A 20,800-nucleotide genomic window follows, 5' to 3' on the forward strand; every position below is an offset into this window, starting at 1 on the left:
GAGAGGGATGCAGAGGCTCAAGAGAGTGATGCAGAGGCTCAAGAGAGTGATGTAGAGGCTTAAGAGAATGATGCAGAAGCTCAAGAGAGGGATGCAGAGGCTGAGGAGAGTGATGCAGAGGCTTAAGTGAGTAATGCAGAGGCTTAAGAGAAGGATGCAGAGGCTCATAAGAGTAATGCAAAGGCTCAAGAGAGTGATGCATAGGCTTAAGAAAGGGATGCAGGGGCTCAAGAGAGGGATGAAGAGATTTAAGAGAGTGATGTAGAGGCTCAAGAAAGGGGATGCAGAGGCTTAAGAGAGGAATTCAGAGACTGAAAAGAGTTATGCAGAGGCTCAAGAGAACGATGCAGAGGCTTAAGAGAGTGATGCAAAGGCTAAAGAGAGTGATGCAGAGGCTTAGGAGAGTGATGCAGAGGCTTAAGAGAGGGATGTAGAGGATCAAGAGAGTGATGCAAAGGCTCAAGAGAGTGATGCAGAGGCTTAAGAGAGGGATGCAGAGGCTCTAGAGATTGATGCAGAGGCTCTATAGAGAGTGATGCAGAGGATGAAGAGAGGGATTCAGAGGCTTACAAGAGTGATGCAGAGGCTTATGTGAGTTATGCAGAGACTCAAGAGAGGGATGCAGAGGCTCAGGAGAGTGAGGCAGAGGCTCAGGAGAGTGATGCAGAGGCTCAAGAGAGTGATGCAGAGGCTCAAGAGAGTGATGCAGAGGCTCAAGAGAGTGATGCAGAGGATCAAGAGAAGGATTCAGAGGCTCAAGAGAGGGATTCAGAGACTTACAAGAGTGATGCAGAGGCTTACGAGAGTGATGCAGAGGCTCAAGAGAGGGATGCAGAGGCTTAAGAGAGTGATGCAAAGGCTCAACAGAGGGAAGCAGAGGCTCATGAGAGGGATGCAAAGGCTTAAGAAAGTGATGCAGAGATTCAAAATAGGAATGCAGAGGCTTAAGAGGATGATGCAGAGACTCAAGAGAGTGATGCAGAGGCTAAAGAGAGGGATGCAGGGGCCCAAGAGAGTGATGCAGATGCTCAAGAGAGAGATGCAGAGGATGAGGAGAGGGATGGAGAGGCTCGAGAGAGTGATGCAGAGGCTCAAAAGAGGGATTCAGAGGCTCAAGAGAGAGATACAGAGGCTTAGGAGATTGATGCAGAGGCTCAAGAGAGAGATACAGAGGCTTAGGAGAGTGATGCAGATGCTCAAGAGAGTGATGCAGAAGCAGAAGAGAGTGTTGCAGAGGCTCAAGAGAGAGATGCAGAGGCTCAAGAGAGTGATGCAGAGGCTTAAGGGAGGGATGCAGAGGCTCAAGAGAATTGTGCAGAGGCTCAAGAGAGTGCTGCAGAAGCTCATGAGAGGGATGCTGAGGCTCCAGAGAGGGATGCAGAGGCTAAAGAGAGTGATTCAGAGGCTGAAGAGAGAGATGCAGAGGCTTAAGAGCGTGATGCAGAGGCTCAGGAGAGTGATGCAGAGGCTCAAGAGAATGATGTAGAGGCTTAAGAGAGGGACGCAGAGGCTCAAGAGAGTGATGCAGATGATCAAGAGAGAGATGCAGAGCCTCAAGAGAGTGATTCAGAGGATTACGAGAGCGATGCAGAGGCTTAAGAGAGTGATGCAGAGGCTTAAGAGAGGGATGCAGAGGCTCAAGAGAGTGATGCAGATGATCAAGAGAGGGATGCAGAGGCTTATGAGAGTGATGCAGAGGCTGAAGAGAGTGTTGCAGAGGCTTAAGAGAGGGATGCATAGGCTCAAGTGAGTGATGCAGAGGCTCGAGAGAGTGATGCAAAGGCATAAGAGAGGGATGCAGAGGCTCAAGAGAGGGATGTAGAGGCTCAAGAGAGTGATGCAGAGGCTCTAGAGAGGGATGCAGAGGCTGAAGAGAGTGATGCAAAGGCTCAAGAGAGGGATGCAGAGCCTCATGAGAGTGATTCAGAGGCTTACGAGAGTGATGCAGAGGCTTAAGAGAGTGATGCAGAGGCTTACGAGAGGGATGCAGAGGCTCAAGAGATTGATTAAGAGGCTCAAGAGAGTTATGCAGAGGCTCAAGAGAGTGATGCAGAGGCTCAAGAGAGTGATGCAGAGGCTCAAGAGAGTGATGTAGAGGCTTAAGAGAGGGATGCAGAGGTTCAAGAGAGTGATGCAGAGGCTCAAGAGAGTGATGCAGAGGGTCAAGAGAGTGATGCAGAGGCTCAAGAGAGTGATGCAGAGGCTCAAGATAGTGATGCAGAGGCCTAGGAGAATGATGCAGAGGCTCAAGAGTGGGATGCAAAGACTGAAGAGAGTGATGCAGAGGCTCAAGAGAGGGATGCAGAGGGTCAAGAGAGTGATGCAGAGGCTCAAGAGAGTGATGCAGAGGGTCAAGAGAGTGATGCAGAGGCTCAAGAAAGGGATGCAGAAGCTTAAGAAAGTGATGCAAAGACTCAAGAGAGGGATGCAGAGGCTCATGAGAGCGATGCAGAAGCTCAAGTGAGTGATTGCGAGGCATAGAAGAACGATACAGAGGCTCAAGAGAGGGATGCAGAGGCTCAAGAGAGTGATGCAGAGGCTGAAGAGCGTGATGCAGAGGCTCAAGAGAGTGATGCAGAGGCTTAAGAGAGCGATGCAGAGGCTTAAGAGAGGGATGCAGAGGCTCAAGAGAGGGATGCAGAGGCTGAAGAGAGTGATGCAGAGGCTTAAGTGAGTGATGCAGAGGCTCAAGAGAGTGATGCAGCAGCTGAAGAGAGAGATGCAGAGGCTTAGGAGCATGATGCAGGGGCTCAAGAGAGTGATGCAGTGGCTCAAGAGAATAATGTAGAGGCTTAAGAGAGGGATGCAGAGGCTCAAGAGAGGGATGCAGAGGCTGAGGAGAGTGATGCAGAGGCTTAAGTGAGTGATGCAGAGGCTTAAGAGAGTGATGCAGAGGCTCAAGAGAGTGATGCAGAGGCTCAAGAGAGTGATGCAGAGGCTGAAGAGAGAGATGCAGAGGCTTAAGAGCGTGATGCAGAGGCTCAAGAGAGTGATGCAGAGGCTCAAGAGAATGATGTAGAGGCTTAAGAGAGGAATGCAGGGGCTAGAGAGAGTGATGGAGAGGCTCAAGAGAGTGATTCAGAGGTTTATGAGAGTGATGCAGAGGCTTGAGAGAGTGATGCAGAGGCTTACAAGATTGATGCAGAGGCTTAAGTGAGTGTTGCAGAGGCTCAAGAGAGGGATGCAGAGGCTCAAGAGAGTGATGCAGAGGCCTAGGAGAATGATGCAGAGGCTCAAGAGTGGGATGCCAAGACTGAAGAGAGTGATGCAGAGGCTCAAGAGAGGGATGCAGAGGCTCAAGAGAGTGATTAAGAATCTTACGAGAGCGATGCGGAGGCTTAAGAGAGGGATACAGAGGCTCATGAGAGGGATGTAGAGGCTCAAGAGAGCGATGCAGGGGCTCAAGAGAGGGATGAAGAGGCTCAAGTGAGGGATGCAGAGGCACAAGAGAGGGATGCAGAGTCTGAAGAGAGTGTTGCAGAGGCTTAAGAGAGGGATGCATAGGCTCAAGAGAGTGATGCAGAGGCTCGAGAGAGTGATGCAGAGGCATAAGAGAGGGATGCAGAGGCTCAAGAGAGGGATGCAGAGACTGAAGAGAGTGATGCAGAGGCTTAAGAGAGTGATGCGGAGGCTTACGAGAGGGATGCAGAGGCTCAAGAGATTGATTAAGAGGCTCAAGAGAGTGATGCAGAGGCTCAAGAGAGTGATGCAGAGGCTCAAGAGAGTGATGCAGAGGCTCAAGAGAGTGATGTAGAGGCTTAAGAGAGGGATGCAGAGGCTCAAGAGAGTGATGCAGAGGCTCAAGAGAGTTATGCAGAGGGTCAAGAGAGTGATGCAGAGGCTCAAGAGAGTGATGCAGAGGCTCAAGAGAGTGATGCAGAGGCCTAGGAGAATGATGCAGAGGCTCAAGAGAGTGATGCAGAGGCTCAAGAGAATGATGTAGAGGCTTAAGAGAGGGATGCAGAGGGTCAAGAGAGTGATGCAGATGATCAAGAAAGAGATGCAGAGCCTCAAGAGAGTGATTCAGAGGCTTACGAGAGTGATGCAGAGGCTTAAGAGAGTGATGCAGAGGCTTAAGACCGGGATGCAGAGGCTCAAGAAAGTGATGCAGATGATCAAGAGAGGGATGCAGAGGCTTATGAGAGTGATGCAGAGGCTGAAGAGAGTGTTGCAGAGGCTTAAGAGAGGGATGCATAGGCTCAAGAGAGTGATGCAGAGGCTCGAGAGAGTGATGCAGAGGCATAAGGGAGGGATGCAGAGGCTCAAGAGAGGGATGTAGAGGCTCAAGAGAATGATGCAGAGGCTCTAGAGAGGGATGCAGAGGCTGAAGAGAGTGATGCAGAGGCTCAAGAGAGGGATGCAGAGCCTCAAGAGAGTGATTCAGAGGTTTACGAGAGTGATGCAGAGGCTTAAGAGAGTGATGCAGAGGCTTAATTAGAGAGGGATGCAGAGGCTCAAGAGAGGGATGCAGGGGCTCAAGAGAGGGATGCAGAGGCTCAAGTGAGGGATGTAGAGGCACAAGAGAGGGATGCAGAGGATCTTGAGAGTGATGCAGAGGCTCAAGAGAGGGATGCAGAGGCTTAAGCGAGTGATGCAAATGCTCAAGAGAGGTATGCAGAGGCTCATGAAAGGGATGCAGGAGTTCAAGAGAGAGACGCAGAGGCTCAAGAAAGGGATGCATAGGCTTAAGAAAGTGATGTAGAGGCTTAAGAGAGGGATGCAGAGGCTCAAGAGAGTGATGCAGTGGCTCAAGAGAATGATGCAGAGGATCAAAAGAGGGATGCAGAGGTTTAAGAGAGTGATGCAGAGGCTCAAGAGAGTGACGGAAAGGCTCAAGAGAGTGATGCAGAGGCTTAAAAGAGGGATGCAGAAGCTCAAGAGAGTTATGCAGAGGCTTAATAGAGGGATGCAGAGGCTCAAGGGAGTGATGCTGAGGCTTAAGAGAGGGATGCAGAGGCTCAAGAGAATGATGCAGAGGCTCAAGAGAGTGATGCAGAGGCTTACGAGAATGATGCAGATGCTCCAGAGAGTGATGCAGAGGCTTAATAGAGGGATGCAGAGGCTCAAGAGAGTGATGCAGAGGCTAAAGAGAGGGATGCAGAGGCTCAAGAGAATGATGCAAAGGCTCAAGAGAGTGCTACAAAAGGCTCAAGAGAGGGATGCTGATTATCCAGAGAGGGATGCAGAGGCTCAAGAGAGTGATGCAGAGGCTCAAGAGAGAAAGGCAGAGGCTTAAGAGAGTGATGCAGAGGCTCAAGAGAATGATGCAGAGGCTCAAGAGAGTGATGCAGAGGATCAAGAGAGGGATGCAGAGGCTTAAGAGAGTGATGCAGAGGCTCAAATAAGTGATGCAGAGGCTCAAAAGAGTGATGCAGAGGCTCAAGAGAGTGATGCAGAGGCTCAAGAGAGTGATGCAGACGATGAAGAGAGTGATGCAGAGGCTCAAGAGAGTAATGCAGAGGATGAAGAGAGTGATGCAGAGGATCAAGAGAGGGAAGCAGAGGCTTAAGAGAGTGATGTAGAGGCTGAAGAAAGTGATGCAGAGGCTCTAGAAAGTGATACAGAGGCTTAAGAGAGTGATGCAGAGGCTTAAGAAAGGGATGCAGTGCTCAAGAGAGGGATGCAGAGGCTCAAGAGAGTGATTCAGAGGCTTGCGAGAGTGATGCAGAGGATCACGAGTGTGATGCAGAGGCTCGAGAGAGTTATGATGAGGCCTCAAGAGAGGGATTCAGAGGCTTAAGAGAGTGATGCAGAGGCTCAAGAGAGTGATGCAGAGGCTTAATAGAGGGATGCAGAGGCTCAAGAGAGTGATGCAGAGGCTTAAGTGAGAGAGGCAGAGGCTCAAGAGAATGATGCAGAGGCTCAAGAGAGTGATGCAAAGGCTCAAGAGAGTGATGCAGAGGATCAAGAGAGTGATGCAGAGGCTCAAGAGAGTGATGCAGAGGACCGAGAGAGGGATTCAGAGGCTCAAGAGAGGGATTCAGAGGCCTAAGAGAGTGATGCAGAGGCTGAAGAGAGTGTTGCAGAGGCTCATGAGAGGGATACAGAGGCTCAAGAGAGGGATGTAGAGGCTCAAGAGAGTGATGCAGAGGCTTAAGAGAGTGATGCAGAGGCTTAAGAAAGGGATGCAGAGGCTCAAGAGAGGGATACAGAGGCTCAAGAGAGTGATGCAGAGGCTTAATAGAGGGATGCAGAGGCTCAAGAGACTGATGCAGAGGCTTAAGTGAGAGATGCAGAGGCTCAAGAGAATGATGCAGAGGCTCAAAAGAGTGATGCAGAGATTCAAGAGAGTGATGTAGAGGATAAAGAGAATGATGCAGAGGCTCAAGAGAGTGATACAGAGGACCAAGAGAGGGATTCAGAGGCTTAAGAGAGGGATTCAGAGGCCTATGATAGTGATGCAGAGGCTGAAGAGAGTGTTGCAGAGGCTCATGAGAGGGATACAGAGGATCAAGAGAGGGATGTAGAGGCTCAATGGAGTGATGCAGAGGATCAAGAGAGTGATGCAGAGGCTCTAGAGAGTGATGCAGAGGCTTAAGAGAGGGATGCAGAGGCTCAAGAGAGTGATGCAGAAGTTCAAGAGAGGTATGCAGGGGCTCAAGAGAGTGATGCAGAGGCTCAAGTGAGGGATGCAGAGGATCAAGAGAGGGAAACAGAGGCTTAAGAGAGTGATGCAGCGGCTGAAGAAAGTGATGCAGAGGCTCTAGAAAGTGATGCAGAGGCTTAAGAGAGTGATGCAGAGGCTCAAATAAGTGATGCAGAGGCTCAAAAGAGTGATGCAGAGGCTCAAGAGAGTGATGCAGAGGCTCAAGAGAGTGATGCAGACGATGAAGAGAGTGATGCAGAGGCTCAAGAGAGTGATGCAGAAGATCAAGAGAGTGATGCAGACGATCAAGAGAGTGATGCAGAGGCTCAAGAGAGTGATGCAGAGGATCAAGAGAGGGAAGCAGAGGCTTAGGAGAGTGATGTAGAGGCTGAAGAAAGTGATGCAGAGGCTCTAGAAAGTGATGCAGAGGCTAAAGAGAGTGACGCAGAGGCTTAAGAAAGGGATGCAGAGCTCAAGAAAGGGATGCAGAGGCTCAAGAGAGTGATTCAGAGGCTTACGAGAGTGATACAGAGGATCAAGAGAGTGATGCAGAGGCTGAAGAGAGTGTTCCAGAGGCTCAAGAGAGGGATGAAGAGGCTCAATTAAGAGAGTGATGCAGAGGCTTAATAGAGGGATGCAGAGGCTCAAGAGAGTGATGTAGAGGCTTAAGTGAGAGATGCAGAGGCTCAAGAGAATGATGCAGAGGCTCAAGAGAGTGATGCAGAGGCTCAAGAGAGTGATGCAGAGGATCAAGAGAGTGATGCAGAGGCTCAAGAGAGGGATTCAGAGGCCTAAGAGAGTGATGCAGAGGCTGAAGAGAGTGTTGCAGAGGCTCATGAGAGGGTTTTAGAGGCTCAAGAGAGGGATGTAGAGGCTTAAGAGAGTGATGCAGAGGCTTAGGAGAGTGATGCAGAGGCTTAAGAAAGGGATGCAGAGGCTCAAGAGAGGGATGCAGAGGCTCAAGAGAGTGATTCAGAGGCTTACGAGAGCGATGCAGAGGAAGAAGAGTGTGATGCAGAGGCTCAAGAGAGGGATGAGGAGGCTCAAGAAAGTGATGCAGAGGACCAAGAGAGGGATTCAGAGGCTTAAGAGAGGGATTCAGAGGCCTAAGAGAGTGATGCAGAGGCTGAAGAGAGTGTTGCAGAGGCTCATGAGAGGGATACAGAGGCTCAAGAGAGGGATGTAGAGGCTCAAGGGAGTGATGCAGAGGATCAAGAGAGTGATGCAGAGGCAGAAGAGAGTGATGCAGAGGCTCAGGAGAGGGATGCAGAGGCTCAAGAGAGTCATTCAGAGGCTTACGAGAGTGACGCAGAGGCTTAAGAGAGTGATGCAGAGGCTTAAGAGAGGGATGCAGAGCCTCAAGAGAGTGATGCAGAGGTTCAAGAGAGGTATGCAGGGGCTCAAGAGAGGGATGCAGAGGCTCAAGTGAGGGATGGAGAGGCACAAGAGACGGATGCAGAGGGTCAAGAGAATGATGCAGAGGCTCAAGAGAGTGATATAGAGGATCAAGAGAGGGATGCAGAGGCTCAAAAGAGTGATGCAGAGGCTCAAAAGAGTGATGCAGACGATCAAGAGAGTGATGCAGAGGCTCAAGTGAGTGATGCAGAGGATCAACAGAGGGAAACAGAGGCTTAAGAGAGTGATGCAGCGGCTGAAGAAAGTGATGCAGAGGCTCTAGAGAGTGATGCAGAGGCTTAAGAGAGTGATGCAGAGGCTAAAGAAAGGGATGCAGAGGCTCAAGAGAGGGATGCAGAGGCTCAAGAGAGGGATGCAGGGGCTCAAGAGAGGGATGCAGAGGATCGAGAGAGTTATGCAGAGGCCTCAAGAGAGGGATGCAGAGACTTAAGAGAGTGATGCAAAGGCTCAAGAGAGGGATGCAGAGGCTCATTAGAGGGATGCTGGAGTTCAAGAGAGGGATGCAGAGGCTCAAGAGAGGGATGCAAGGGCTCAAGAGTGGAATGCAGAGGCTCAAGTGAGGGATGCAGAGGCACAAGAGAGGGATGCAGAGGCTCTTGAGAGTGACACAGAGGCTCAAGAGAGAAATGCAAAGGCTCAAGAGAGAAATGCAAAGGCTCAAGAGAGTGATGCAGAGGCTCTAGAGAGTGATGCAGAGGATCAAGAGAGTGATGCAGAGGATCAAGAGAGTGATGCAGAGGACCAAGAGAGAGATTCAGAGGCTCAAGAGAGGGATTCAGAGGCTTAAGAGAGTGATGCAGAGGCTGAAGAGAGTGTTGCAGATGCTCACGAGAGGGATGCAGAGGCTCAAGAGAGGGATGCAGGGGCTCAAGAGAGTGATGCAGAGGCTCAAGAGAGGGATGCAGAGACTTAAGAGAGTGATACAAAGGCTCAAGAGAGGGATGCAGAGGCTCATGAGAGGGATGCTGGAGTTCAAGAGAGGGATGCAGAGGCTCAGGAGAGTGATTCAGAGGCTTACGAGAGTGATGCAGTGGCATAAGAGAGTGATGCAGAGGCTCAATAGGGGGATGTAGAGGCTGAAAAGAGGGATGCAAGAGCTCATGAGTGGAATGCAGAGGCTCAAGTGAGGGATGCAGAGGCACAAGAGAGGGATGCAGAGGCTCTTGAGAGTGAGGCAGAGGCTCAAGAGAGGGATGCAGAGGCTCAAGAGAGGGATGCAAAGGCTCAAGAGAGTGATGCAGAGGCTCAAGAGAGGGATGCAGAGGCTTAAGCGAGTGATGCAAAGGCTCAAGAGAGGGATGAAGAGGCTCAAGAGAGGGATGCAGAGGCTAAAGTGAGGGATGCAGAGGCACAAGAGAAAGATGCAGAGGCACTTGAGAGTGATGCAGAGGCTCAAGAGAGGGATGCAGAGGCTCTTGAGAATGATGCAGAGGCTCAAGAGAGGGATTCAAAGGCATAAGCGAGTGATGCAGAGGATCAAGAGAGTGATGCAGAGGCTCAAGAGAGTGATGCAGAGGACCACGAGAGAGATTCAGAGGCTCAAGAGAGGGATTCAGAGGCTCAAGTGAGGGATGCAGAGGCACAAGAGAGAGATGCAGTGGCTCTTGAGAGTGATACAGAGGCTCAAGAGAGGGATGCAGAGGCTTAAGCGAGTGATGCAAAGGCTCAAGAGAGGGATGCAGAGGCTCATGAGAGGGATGCAAAGGCTTAAGAGGGTGATGCAGAGGCTCAAGAGAGAGACGCAGAGGCTCAAGAAAGGGATGCAGAGGATAAAGAAAGTGTTGCAGAGGCTCAAAAGAGGGATGCAGAGGCTCAAGAGAGGGATGCAGGGGCTCAACCCAGCAAACACAAATCATCTACACAACGTTCGCCTATCTCTTGCCATAGGTGTGGGAATGATTTGCATTGAGAATGGTGCAGGAGAGCCTTTGAGAAACTTTTACTCAAAAAATCCAAACACAAAGGTTTAATTATAAATTGTTTTTCTACAATTATTTTCTTCCAAATGTAAAACAAATAGTTTTTACATGTTTAAATATAAAATTTATGGTGTTTTTTTTGTAAAATTCATTAATAAATTGTGAATGATATATATTGGCTGAGTGAAACCTTTATAATCCATTTAGTTATAATTTGAACAGAAAAAAGTATTTTTCCAAATTTTCTAAAAATTGCTCTTTTTAACACAATTTGACTCCTTATACATTCCACTAAACACTATATCATGTTTAAATATATAATTTATGTATTATTCTCTAAAATAATTTATATAAATTATATAAGTTGCTGGAAAGTGGTGTTAAGGATTTTGAAAACATTTTGTTGTGTTAATATGTTCTTATTAACTATGTCTCAAGTTCACAGTTTATCAAACAAGAATATTAACATTCGTCAACTCTTAAAATCTTATATGTTATCTTGCTGGTGCAAAAAAGGGTGAATCTTTAGGAACAGCTATAGTATCTATATATCACAAATGGTGTTTTCCCTAACTCAAACAATGTAGGGTTTATTATTCTACACATATTTCTAATGACTCTTAGATGTTTACATTCTCTGAAGTATAATTGTGAAGGCTGTGTCCATCACTCTCAACACAGATTCTTAAACTCGTCTCTGCAGGTTCAACTATATAATTAGTTTCCATTTTGAATTTCCATGGACATTTGTATCCAAAATGAAACCAATGTGGTTTCCTTCAGCGCCTTCAGCCAGCACATTTGCTCATTCATTTCCACAGATTCCAACAAGGTAGGGGATTTACAGAAATTTGTATATTCATATTGTTATATATTAAAAATATGAATGCAGTTCAATATGATAAGACAAATACATGAGTTTATGATAAATTCGTTTTCTGTGATATACCATTGATATGCTCTTTTTTTCTTTAAACGGCAGACTAAACTAAAGTGCTCACATCAACAGATTTGATGTATAAATGGTCAACGCTCAACAGAGTTAGTATAAATGTATTAGTATAAATCTTACTTGTCTCATTGTTAATTCACATTCAATGTCAACTTGTGGTTTTGATGTGGCACGTTTGGCCAAGACACCCCACCCCATTATGCACCCCATACCCATCTTGTGGGCGGTTGTGGAAAGGGTTACAGAGGCACATAATGGGCTCAGGGACTGAACCCCACAATTCATTTAGCTAAGCAAGTTACAATCTTGATGAGCTAGTTACAAAATTCAATATAAGTCATAACATCAACAATGGGTTCGAGATCGACCTCAAGTACAGGTTCTAAATTAAGCAACTGACATATGTGGAGAGCTAGTATCAAAATTTATATGTTTGTCCTGCACACCGTCCCCCATCCAGTGGGCAGCGGTGGATAGGTTACAATGACTTAGTTGTTATCTACAGTTAGCAAACTGGGGATATTTGGCTAAAATTTCTGGTAGCAGATCATTTTGAATGAAATATTGACACATCGCTGGAACATTGGTTATAGAATTGTCTCTAAATTCATGTATCTTTTCGCACTCCATCACATAGTGACGGAGGGTGTGCGAATAATTTTGTTGACACAGTTTACATTTGGTCAGGTCTACATCAGCAGATAATGAGAATTCCCAGAGATACTTGTAACCGAGTCTAAGCCGAGCAGTAGTAACATCTAGAAGTCTGCTGATTTTATTGGATGATCCATAGATGTGTGGCTCCTCTTGTATGATATGTATGATAGATGGAATTACTAGTTCCAGTTTCTAGGCAGGCGATGAGTACTCACAATAACCTTAATTAAGCGTCAAAACAAAAATGTGTATACTCTTTTTACTCTCCTGACCTTAGTTCTCGAGCTATGTATTTCATTTTGGTACCAACGTGTTCGCAATAACATTCTCTAGAAGAAAATCAGCAAAAACGGTCACCAAAAGTTATATGAATACCAGCACCCAATAAATACCTACGTAGAGATCGCCGTGAGTGCCCAAGAGCAACAAAATGTTTTTACTCTTGGGATTGTTATCACTTCCACACTTGTCCTACAGCGTTAATTTTGGTATCAATGTACTCGCAATGAAATTCCCAACACGGTGATATGAATATAAACGTAGAATAATGGTCGCTGCCCACCCGCAAGAGTGTGGGAAGTGGCGGAACTGTTACCCAGTATTGGTGACAAGACGACACATGGGCGATACAGTGCTTTGAAAGTTTATAATTATATCACTGTCCTGACATTATTATTGTATGTACGTCATTCATTTTTGTGCCAATGTTTTCGCAATAGAATGTTCTATGAGCCCGTAGGTAAAAAAGAGCAACAAAGCGTAAGATAGAATAGCACCATATATAAAACAACGCTGGTACATATCAGTGAGCGTCAAACACACACGAAATGTGTGTGTTTGATGGTGGTCAAACGATGTTTGATGTGTTTGATCAGGTGATGTCCTGATCCGCATAATTAAAGTATGAATTATGTTGAGAAAAAATAAGAAAAAAGGGAAAAAACAGGGGTGGGAGAAACATGACAGAAAAAGAGTAAAAATACAATTTGGTCAACAAAACAGCATTGTTTAAAATAAAAGATATGGATTGACATTTTGGGGGTTAGGTTGGTAGGTTACATTGAGTTAATTAGGTAGTACTTAGTGTTTATCTGTTATAGATAGGAGCTGCCTGGTATGGGCCAATAGGCCTTCTGCAGTTACCTTTGTTTTTATGTTTTTGCCCTGTAACCTAAATGGTTAGAGAGGCACATATATGGGCTTAGGGACTGAACCCCACACTACATTTAGCTAAGCTGGTTACAATCTTGATGATATAGTTACAAAATTCTGTATAAGTCGTCACATTATCAATGGGTTCGAGATCAACCACAATTTCCTGAATAGATATAACAAAGGGGATATTAATAGGGTATTAAAATTGTCAACACAAGATAGAACACGAAACAATGGGTATAAATTGGATAAGTTTAGATTTAGGAAAGACTTGGGTAAATACAGGGTCAGTAACAGGGTTGTTGATTTGTGGAATTTTTCTTAACTTATAAATTTATCTTTATTTATCTTAAACTGGTTGGGAGAGGTACAGTTTTTAACATAATTGGGAAGGTCATTCCACATTCGAGGTCTCTTGATTTGTAAAGCATTTCTAGTTTGACTAAGTCGTACTCTTGGAATATCAAATAGGTATTTGTTTCTGGTGTGGTGCTCATGGGATCTGTTACAACCTTCTAGGAAGCTTTTAAGGTCAGGATTGACATTACAGTGCAGCGTTTTATATATATAAAATACACATGAGAGTATGTGCAGGGACTTAATATCTAACATATTCAGAGATTTGAGTAAGGGGTCCATATATACTGCCCGGTTGCCTGAAATGCTATATAGGCCTACTATAGTGGCTTTAGGTATTGTATGCACTAGCTCTATCTATAAATCCAACATTATGTTTGTAAATCAACTATGTATGTATGAAAAAAAATGACTAATACGTTCGGCGAATGACTTTGACTTCAACTTCACTTTGACTTCGTTCATGTCATCGTATTTTCCGTAATATATAAAGGTTATGACAATGCAATTATATTATTGTGTGCAAATAAGTTTGAAATTTCATGTACCCTAAAAATATTAAAATAAAGAATAAGAATAATTAAATAATTGTTGTAGTAAATTGTCACACGTTCATCATACGCAAACGAACACACAGTTTGGAGCGTCAGTACAAGACCGCCGCCATTTTAAAACACGGCTTCGAATGTAAGTAATGTTTTTCTCGTACTAACACTGTGTTATACAATAGATTTGGTCTTGAATTCACAAATTTAGTTGTTACATCTGACAGAGTATGTTAGACGGTGTAATGCTGGTCCATGTTAACGTATTTGTGGGCTTGGTTGGTTTAAATGTGGAGGCGAGGCCTGGCAGTGCTGGTGTATGTGGAGGCGAGGCGAGGCCTGGCAGTGCTGGTGTATGTGGAGGCGAGGCCTGGCTGTGCTGGTGAGTATGTGGAGGCGAGGCCTGGCAGTGCTGGTGTATGTGGAGGCGAGGCCTGGCTGTGCTAGTGTGTATGTGGAGGCGAGGCCTGGCTGTGCTAGTGTGTATGTGGAGGTGAGGCCTGGCAGTGCTGGTGTATGTGGAGGCGAGGCCTGGCTGTGCTAGTGTGTATGTGGAGGCGAGGCCTGGCAGTGCTGGTGTATGTGGAGGCGAGGCCTGGCTGTGCTAGTGTGTATGTGGAGGCGAGGCCTGGCTGTGCTAGTGTGTATGTGGAGGCGAGGCCTGGCTGTGCTAGTGTGTATGTGGAGGCGAGGCATGTACAACACTCCCCAATAGGAAGAAAACCCACTGGGTTCTAGGCTAGGTTAGGCTTATCTGTAATAATTGAATTAAGCCTAGCAAAGCCTAGAACCTAGTTCAGTAATTTAAAAAATGTTGTAACTTGAAAAATGCCATTCAATACATTACACAATTTAAATATTTTCAGGCAATCAACACAACCCTCATGTTGGCTAACCCTCTCTCATGTTGGTCAATAATTTAATTATTTTTTTATGGAGTAATCTTTGCTGTTGAAATGTAGTCTTTTTGAGACTACATTTCAAATGTAGTGTGTGTGGAGGCGTGTATGTTAGGTATTACCTAATATACACGGTGTAATATATCTATCTGTGTGAAATAGATTAAATCCATTTATTTGATATTCAGCTAATAGTTCTGTATTTTCTACATTCATCCATGTTTTGGTAAGTGCAATAATATGTATTGTTTCATTGCAGATTAGAGATTCAAGATAGTTCTAGATTTCCGAAGTACTGAAACGCGCGCCATACAGGCTTGGTGGATCTAGGTGCAAGGTAAAATTATTTACATTTACTTTTGTATTTATGTTTTGTATTTATATGCATATATGCATTTATATGCATTATTCTATAGAATAATAGATCTCGTAATAATTTTGCAAAAATAGTGGCATTTACTATTTTTAAAAGATTATTAAAAAATTTACTGATATGGTGCATTCGGAAGGGCGAAGAGGGAGAACGGCCTGTTGACATAGCTCGGGTGCAGGGGGGGGGGGGGTTGTGTAAAAGCCTGGTTTGTGCCTCGGAGAGGCTATGGGATCCAGTAAGTTCAGTAGAACTTCGGTTTCAACCCTTTTACCCTGTTGTAGCTCAGTCGATTAAGGCAGTGTCTGGGATGCTCCCGGACGCAGGTTCGAATCCTCGTCACGGCCCTTGTGGATTTGTTCATTTGATGCATCACGTTATTGTGATCTGTGTGTGTAATTCTTCACTTGCTACAGCAACAGGAATGTGTGTGTATGTATTTGTGTTGTTGAATATGACCGAAAGTGTAAGATTAATGATTCTAACACAAATCGTCTGAATATTTGTTTTTCTTCACTGTCGAGAGTAGTTAAAAAAATTTACTCGAGTTTATTTTCACACTTTATTTATGGTCCTTAAGTCCCTCTCCTTAATGCTGCTGCTGTTTCTCGCATCTTTGCATCGCTTGTATGTTTGGGGGTTTGGCCTCTTGCTATATATTGATTCCATTTGTGTGTGTTTGGGTCTCAGGCCCTCTCGCAATTTCTGTTGAACAAACCCCTTTTCCTAGTTCTGCATCTCTCCTTTGGTACAAATTTTGTTGTGCTTTTATCATATATTTCACAAAACTTGACATACATTTCATTTACTTCATGTCCTATCAGCAAGTGTTTGTCAAATTCTTTAAGGAAAGTTTATCATCCTGATTGCAGATCTCTAGCGATATTATGTCAACTTCTTGTGGATTCGCAATCATTATTTAATTTACCTTTAGGTGTTCTTTCACCAGCACAGCAACACTGTACCTCTCCCAACCAGTTTAAGATAAAAACTAAGTACTAACTAATTAACTCAATGTAACCTACCTTACCCCCAAAATGACAACCCATGTCTTCTATTTTAAACAATGCTGTTTTGTTGACCAAATTGTATTTTTGTTTTTTTCTGCAATGTTTCCCCCCCCCCACCACTCTACCACCACATTGAGTTTAGTAGCTCTGTGCACGTCAGGTGCTGTTTAATATACAGACCTACTCCTCCATTTGACCTAGTTTCTCTATCACATCTATATCACTTTGTGCTTTAGCCCTGGTGGAGCTTGGTCCACCAGGCTGTTGTTTGGAGTGGCCCGCAGATCCACATACAGTCTGCATATGATATACAGTCTGTTGATCAATTAAACTACAGTAGCTAGTTTTTATCATCCGAATGCACCAATATGTGTTCATTCTTCCCAGATGAAGGAACTAGGTAATATTCATCATCTGAATGCACCATCTGATGCTTTAACACACTCATGATACACGAGAGGTTTAAAAAACTTTTAAAACTTTTAAAACTTTTTGACCTATGTATTTAAAAGCAATTCTAAAGTTAAAAAGTGTAGCATAGGCCCCTCGCAGAATGTTCTTAATATGATCCTCAGGTTATAGTTTTCTATCTAAAACCACCCCTAGATCTCTTTCTTGATCAGAATTCTTTATAGATCTCAGTGGCTCGATCATAGAAACTGCTCTAAATCCTTGTTGGCCTGGATTGTGGAGGTCATTGGTCTCTATAAAACTAGTAATCTGACTCCTGATCACTCTCAAATAATTTTATTATGTGGGATGTTAGTGCAACTGGTCTATAATTCTTTGCCAATGCTTGTGTTGTGTTGTGTTGTTTTGGTAGTGATGTGCAATGTGTTGTTTTGGTAGTGATTCGTCCAGTTCTGGTAGTAGTGCGGTTGTTGTGTAGTGTAGTACTTGTGTGCTTGTTAATGACTTGTATTCCAGTCTTGTGGGTATCTCCTTTCCCCTACGGGCCAACTGCTTTGTTCTTACCTAGCATTTTGCTTTGTTTGGGTATGAATGTTTGTGTGCCGTATATTTTGCAAAATTTGCCATATATCTCATTATTTACTCCTCTGCCTAGCAACAAGTCTGTCTAATTATACTCATTAACTGTTTTTCAAAGTTCCCCATAGTGTCCTTTATTGAAATCGAGTTCATGAACCGTTTCAATGTTCTTATTTTCTTCTAGATTATATCTTAAAGTATATTTAAATGTTATTGTTATTATTGTTATTAAATGTTATTGTGACATTGCATTGCAATTGAGCTATGTTGTTTACCATACCGTTCATTTCGTGAGTATAAGTATAGATGCCACACTTGTGACAGGTAAAACCATGCCTTTTTTGAAAAACAGCACCGTCTGTTGCACGTAAGAGCAACCCACACTATATTATGTTGCGATATTATTTCAATATTTCCGATTGTATTGATAATTTGAATTTTCATAGATTTCAATTTATTTTCATTTCGATTTAATAATTTTGTGTGACATTGCATTGAAATTGAGCTGTGTTGTTTACCATACTGTTCATTTCATGAGTATAGTTTATTTTTTTATTTTTTTCATTTCATTTTTTTAGCTGTTCTTATTTTTCAGTGATGGGAATATCAGATCATTTGATGTTCCCAATTTTCTGATGGAAGCATCAGACCATTATAGAATGCATCGGATGAGGTAGTTTGGAATGGTGGGGAGGACGAGAGGGGGGTATGGTGGGGAAGACGAGGGGACAGAGGAGAGGGTAATGGTGGGGAGGACGAGGGGACTGGGGAGTTGGGGATGGTGGGGACAGGGGAATGCTGGGGAGGACAAAGGGACAGGTGAATGGGAGATGGTGGGGGAGGAAGAAGGACAGGGGAGGGGAAAATGGTAAGGAGGACGATGGGACAGGGAAGTGGGAATAGTGGGGATGATGTGGGGACAGGGAAGTGGGAAGGACGAGAGGACTGTGGAATGGGGAATATCAAAGTGAATTATAATTATATATATTAATTAATTCTTATAAATTTCCAGAAGCCTGTATCAACACCCACACTAATGCAACTGAAAGAGATGTTGAGACAAGTATTGCTGATATGTTGAAGAACGCCCCAAACAAACTCGGTGGAAACAGATACAAGGTAAAGTTTGCCAATTTGCTGTAGTCTAATTCAATTTCTTTTTAGTAATCTTCGAGAACATTTATGCTATGAATAAGATAAAATAATGTAACTGATTTTGATTTATTTACTATTTATTATTTATTTACCGTTATTAGTATAATAGATCTCGTAATAATTTTGCAAAAATAATGGCATTTACTATTTTAAAAAGCTCGGGTGCAGGGGGGGGGGGTTATGTAAAAGCCTGGTTTGTGCCTCGGAGAGGCTATGGGATCCAGTAAGATCGTCCTTCCTTTCCTCCCTAGAATCTGGATGTAGCAGGTGCTCAATTGTCAAAAGTGAAAAATTGGTTTTGTCTTCCGAATGCACCATTTGTGTAAATTTGCTAATAATCTTTTAAAAATAGTAAATGCCATTATTTTTGCAAAATTATTACGAGATCTATTATACTAATAACGGTTTGATAAAATACAGTAGACTGCCTACTGGATAATAGTTCCAGTCCACCTGTAGACAGGGATCTCACATCAGCTTGTATATTATACAAGGATAAGATTTGATAAATTCAGTTATTTGACTGAACACTGGCTCTGTTTAAATCAGAGATTTAAACATACATAGTCTAACCTAGCTCCATAACTAACAGCCATTAGCCATTAGCCATTCATGCACAGCCATCAGCTGGGCCATAGACCGGCAATTTTGCTTTTTTCCCAAGCCGGTCTGTTTTTTTTCGATGCCTCAGTGGCCCATGCACAGGTCCGTTCAAGGGGATTAAATAGCCGTTCTATGGCCCCAGGGTTTGTATTTTATCAAACTCTTATTAGAATAATAGATCTCGTAATAATTTTGCAAAAATAGTAGCATTTACTATTTTAAAAAGCTCGGGTGCAGGGGGGGGTGGGGTTATGTAAAAGCCTGGTTTGTGCCTCGGAGAGGCTATGGGATCCAGTAAGATCGTCCTTCCTTTCCTCCCTAGAATCTGGATGTAGCAGGTGCTCAATTGTCAAAAGTGAAAAATTGGTTTTGTCTTCCGAATGCACCATTTCTGTAAATTTGCTAATAATCTTTTAAAAATAGTAAATGCCATTATTTTTGCAAAATTATTACGAGATCTATTATACTAATAACGGTTTGATAAAATACAGTAGACTGCCTACTGGATAATAGTTCCAGTCCACCTGTAGACAGGGATCTCACATCAGCTTGTATATTATACAAGGATAAGATTTGATAAATTCAGTTATTTGACTGAACACTGGCTCTGTTTAAATCAGAGATTTAAACATACATAGTCTAACCTAGCTCCATAACTAACAGCCATTAGCCATTCATGCACAGCCATCAGCTGGGCCATAGACCGGCAATTTTGCTTTTTTCCCAAGCCGGTCTGTTTTTTTTCGATGCCTCAGTGGCCCATGCACAGGTCCGTTCAAGGGGATTAAATAGCCGTTCTATGGCCCCAGGGTTTGTATTTTATCAAACTCTTATTCGAATAATAGATCTCGTAATAATTTTGCAAAAATAGTGGCATTTACTATTTTAAAAAGCTCGGGTGCAGGGGGGGGGGGGGGGGTTATGTAAAAGCCAGGTTTGTGCCTCGGAGAGGCTATGGGATCCAGTAAGATCGTCCTTCCTTTCCTCCCTAGAATCTGGATGTAGCAGGTGCTCAATTGTCAAAAGTGAAAAATTGGTTTTGTCTTCCGAATGCACCATTTGTGTAAATTTGCTAATAATCTTTTAAAAATAGTAAATGCCATTATTTTTGCAAAATTATTACGAGATCTATTATACTAATAACGGTTTGATAAAATACAGTAGACTGCCTACTGGATAATAGTTCCAGTCCACCTGTAGACAGGGATCTCACATCAGCTTGTATATTATACAAGGATAAGATTTGATTTACTTTTGTATTTATATGCATATATGCATTTATATGCATTATTCTCTAGAATAATAGATCTCGTAATAATTTTGCAAAAATAGTGGCATTTACTATTTTAAAAAGCTCGGGTGCAGGGGGGGGGGGGTTTGTGTAAAAGCCTGGTTTGTGCCTCGGAGAGGCTATGGGATCCAGTAAGATCGTCCTTCCTTTCCTCCCTAGAATCTGGATGTAGCAGGTGCTCAATTGTCAAAAGTGAAAAATTGGTTTTGTCTTCCGAATGCACCATTTCTGTAAATTTGCTAATAATCTTTTAAAAATAGTAAATGCCATTATTTTTGCAAAATTATTACGAGATCTATTATACTAATAACGGTTTGATAAAATACAGTAGACTGCCTACTGGTTTTACCTGTAATAAGGTTTGATACAGATGATTATGATTATGGTTTTGGCATAATGGAATACATGATGAAGGAATTATCAAAATTGACATTTTTATCAGGGGATATCCTGAATATTGTCAAAATGACGGAAACCCATATGTCAAAAACACATGGAGATATACCAATCCTGGAAGACATTCTTCCATCCCCACTTGAAACTGTTGAGCAGGTGGAAAGTCTGTCACATGAGCTAAAAGTTAACAGTGAATATAAAAAGAGTATGGTAAGTGTTGCTTAATTCTTTTAGCCTGAGTATGGTAAGTGTTGCTGAATTTTTTTAGCCTTGTACATATGTCTTTTGATTAGTTTATTTGCAGATGAAGGAAGGTGGGGTGGCACATAATTGATTGTTCAGTGTTATGTTTAAGGTACAAATAAAACAAAAGCAAAAGTTACTCAAATTCGTTGATTTTTGTAATAGTTAAGAAGGAAAATATTTTAATGCTATTTATTTAATACAGTTGGAAATTAGAAAATCTAATGTTGAGATTGAAAGATATATATTATTCTCT

At 43.5% G+C, this 20,800-nt stretch overlaps 1 protein-coding gene across 1 annotated transcript in view; it reads left to right on the forward strand.

Moving 5' to 3' along the window:
• Window positions 1–14,518: 14,518 nt before the first annotated feature.
• Window positions 14,519–20,800, forward strand: part of LOC138355107 (uncharacterized) — an 8,061-nt gene continuing 1,779 nt past the window's right edge. Inside the window, exons 1-2 of the mRNA XM_069309799.1 lie at window positions 14,519–14,823; window positions 17,869–17,975. Coding sequence (XP_069165900.1) covers window positions 17,931–17,975 — 45 coding nt within the window. The 5' untranslated portion in view covers window positions 14,519–14,823; window positions 17,869–17,930. The remainder of the gene's footprint in view (window positions 14,824–17,868; window positions 17,976–20,800) is intronic.

This window comes from Procambarus clarkii, chromosome 66 (genome assembly GCF_040958095.1).
Source record: "Procambarus clarkii isolate CNS0578487 chromosome 66, FALCON_Pclarkii_2.0, whole genome shotgun sequence".
NCBI classification, from domain to species: Eukaryota; Metazoa; Arthropoda; class Malacostraca; order Decapoda; family Cambaridae; genus Procambarus; species Procambarus clarkii.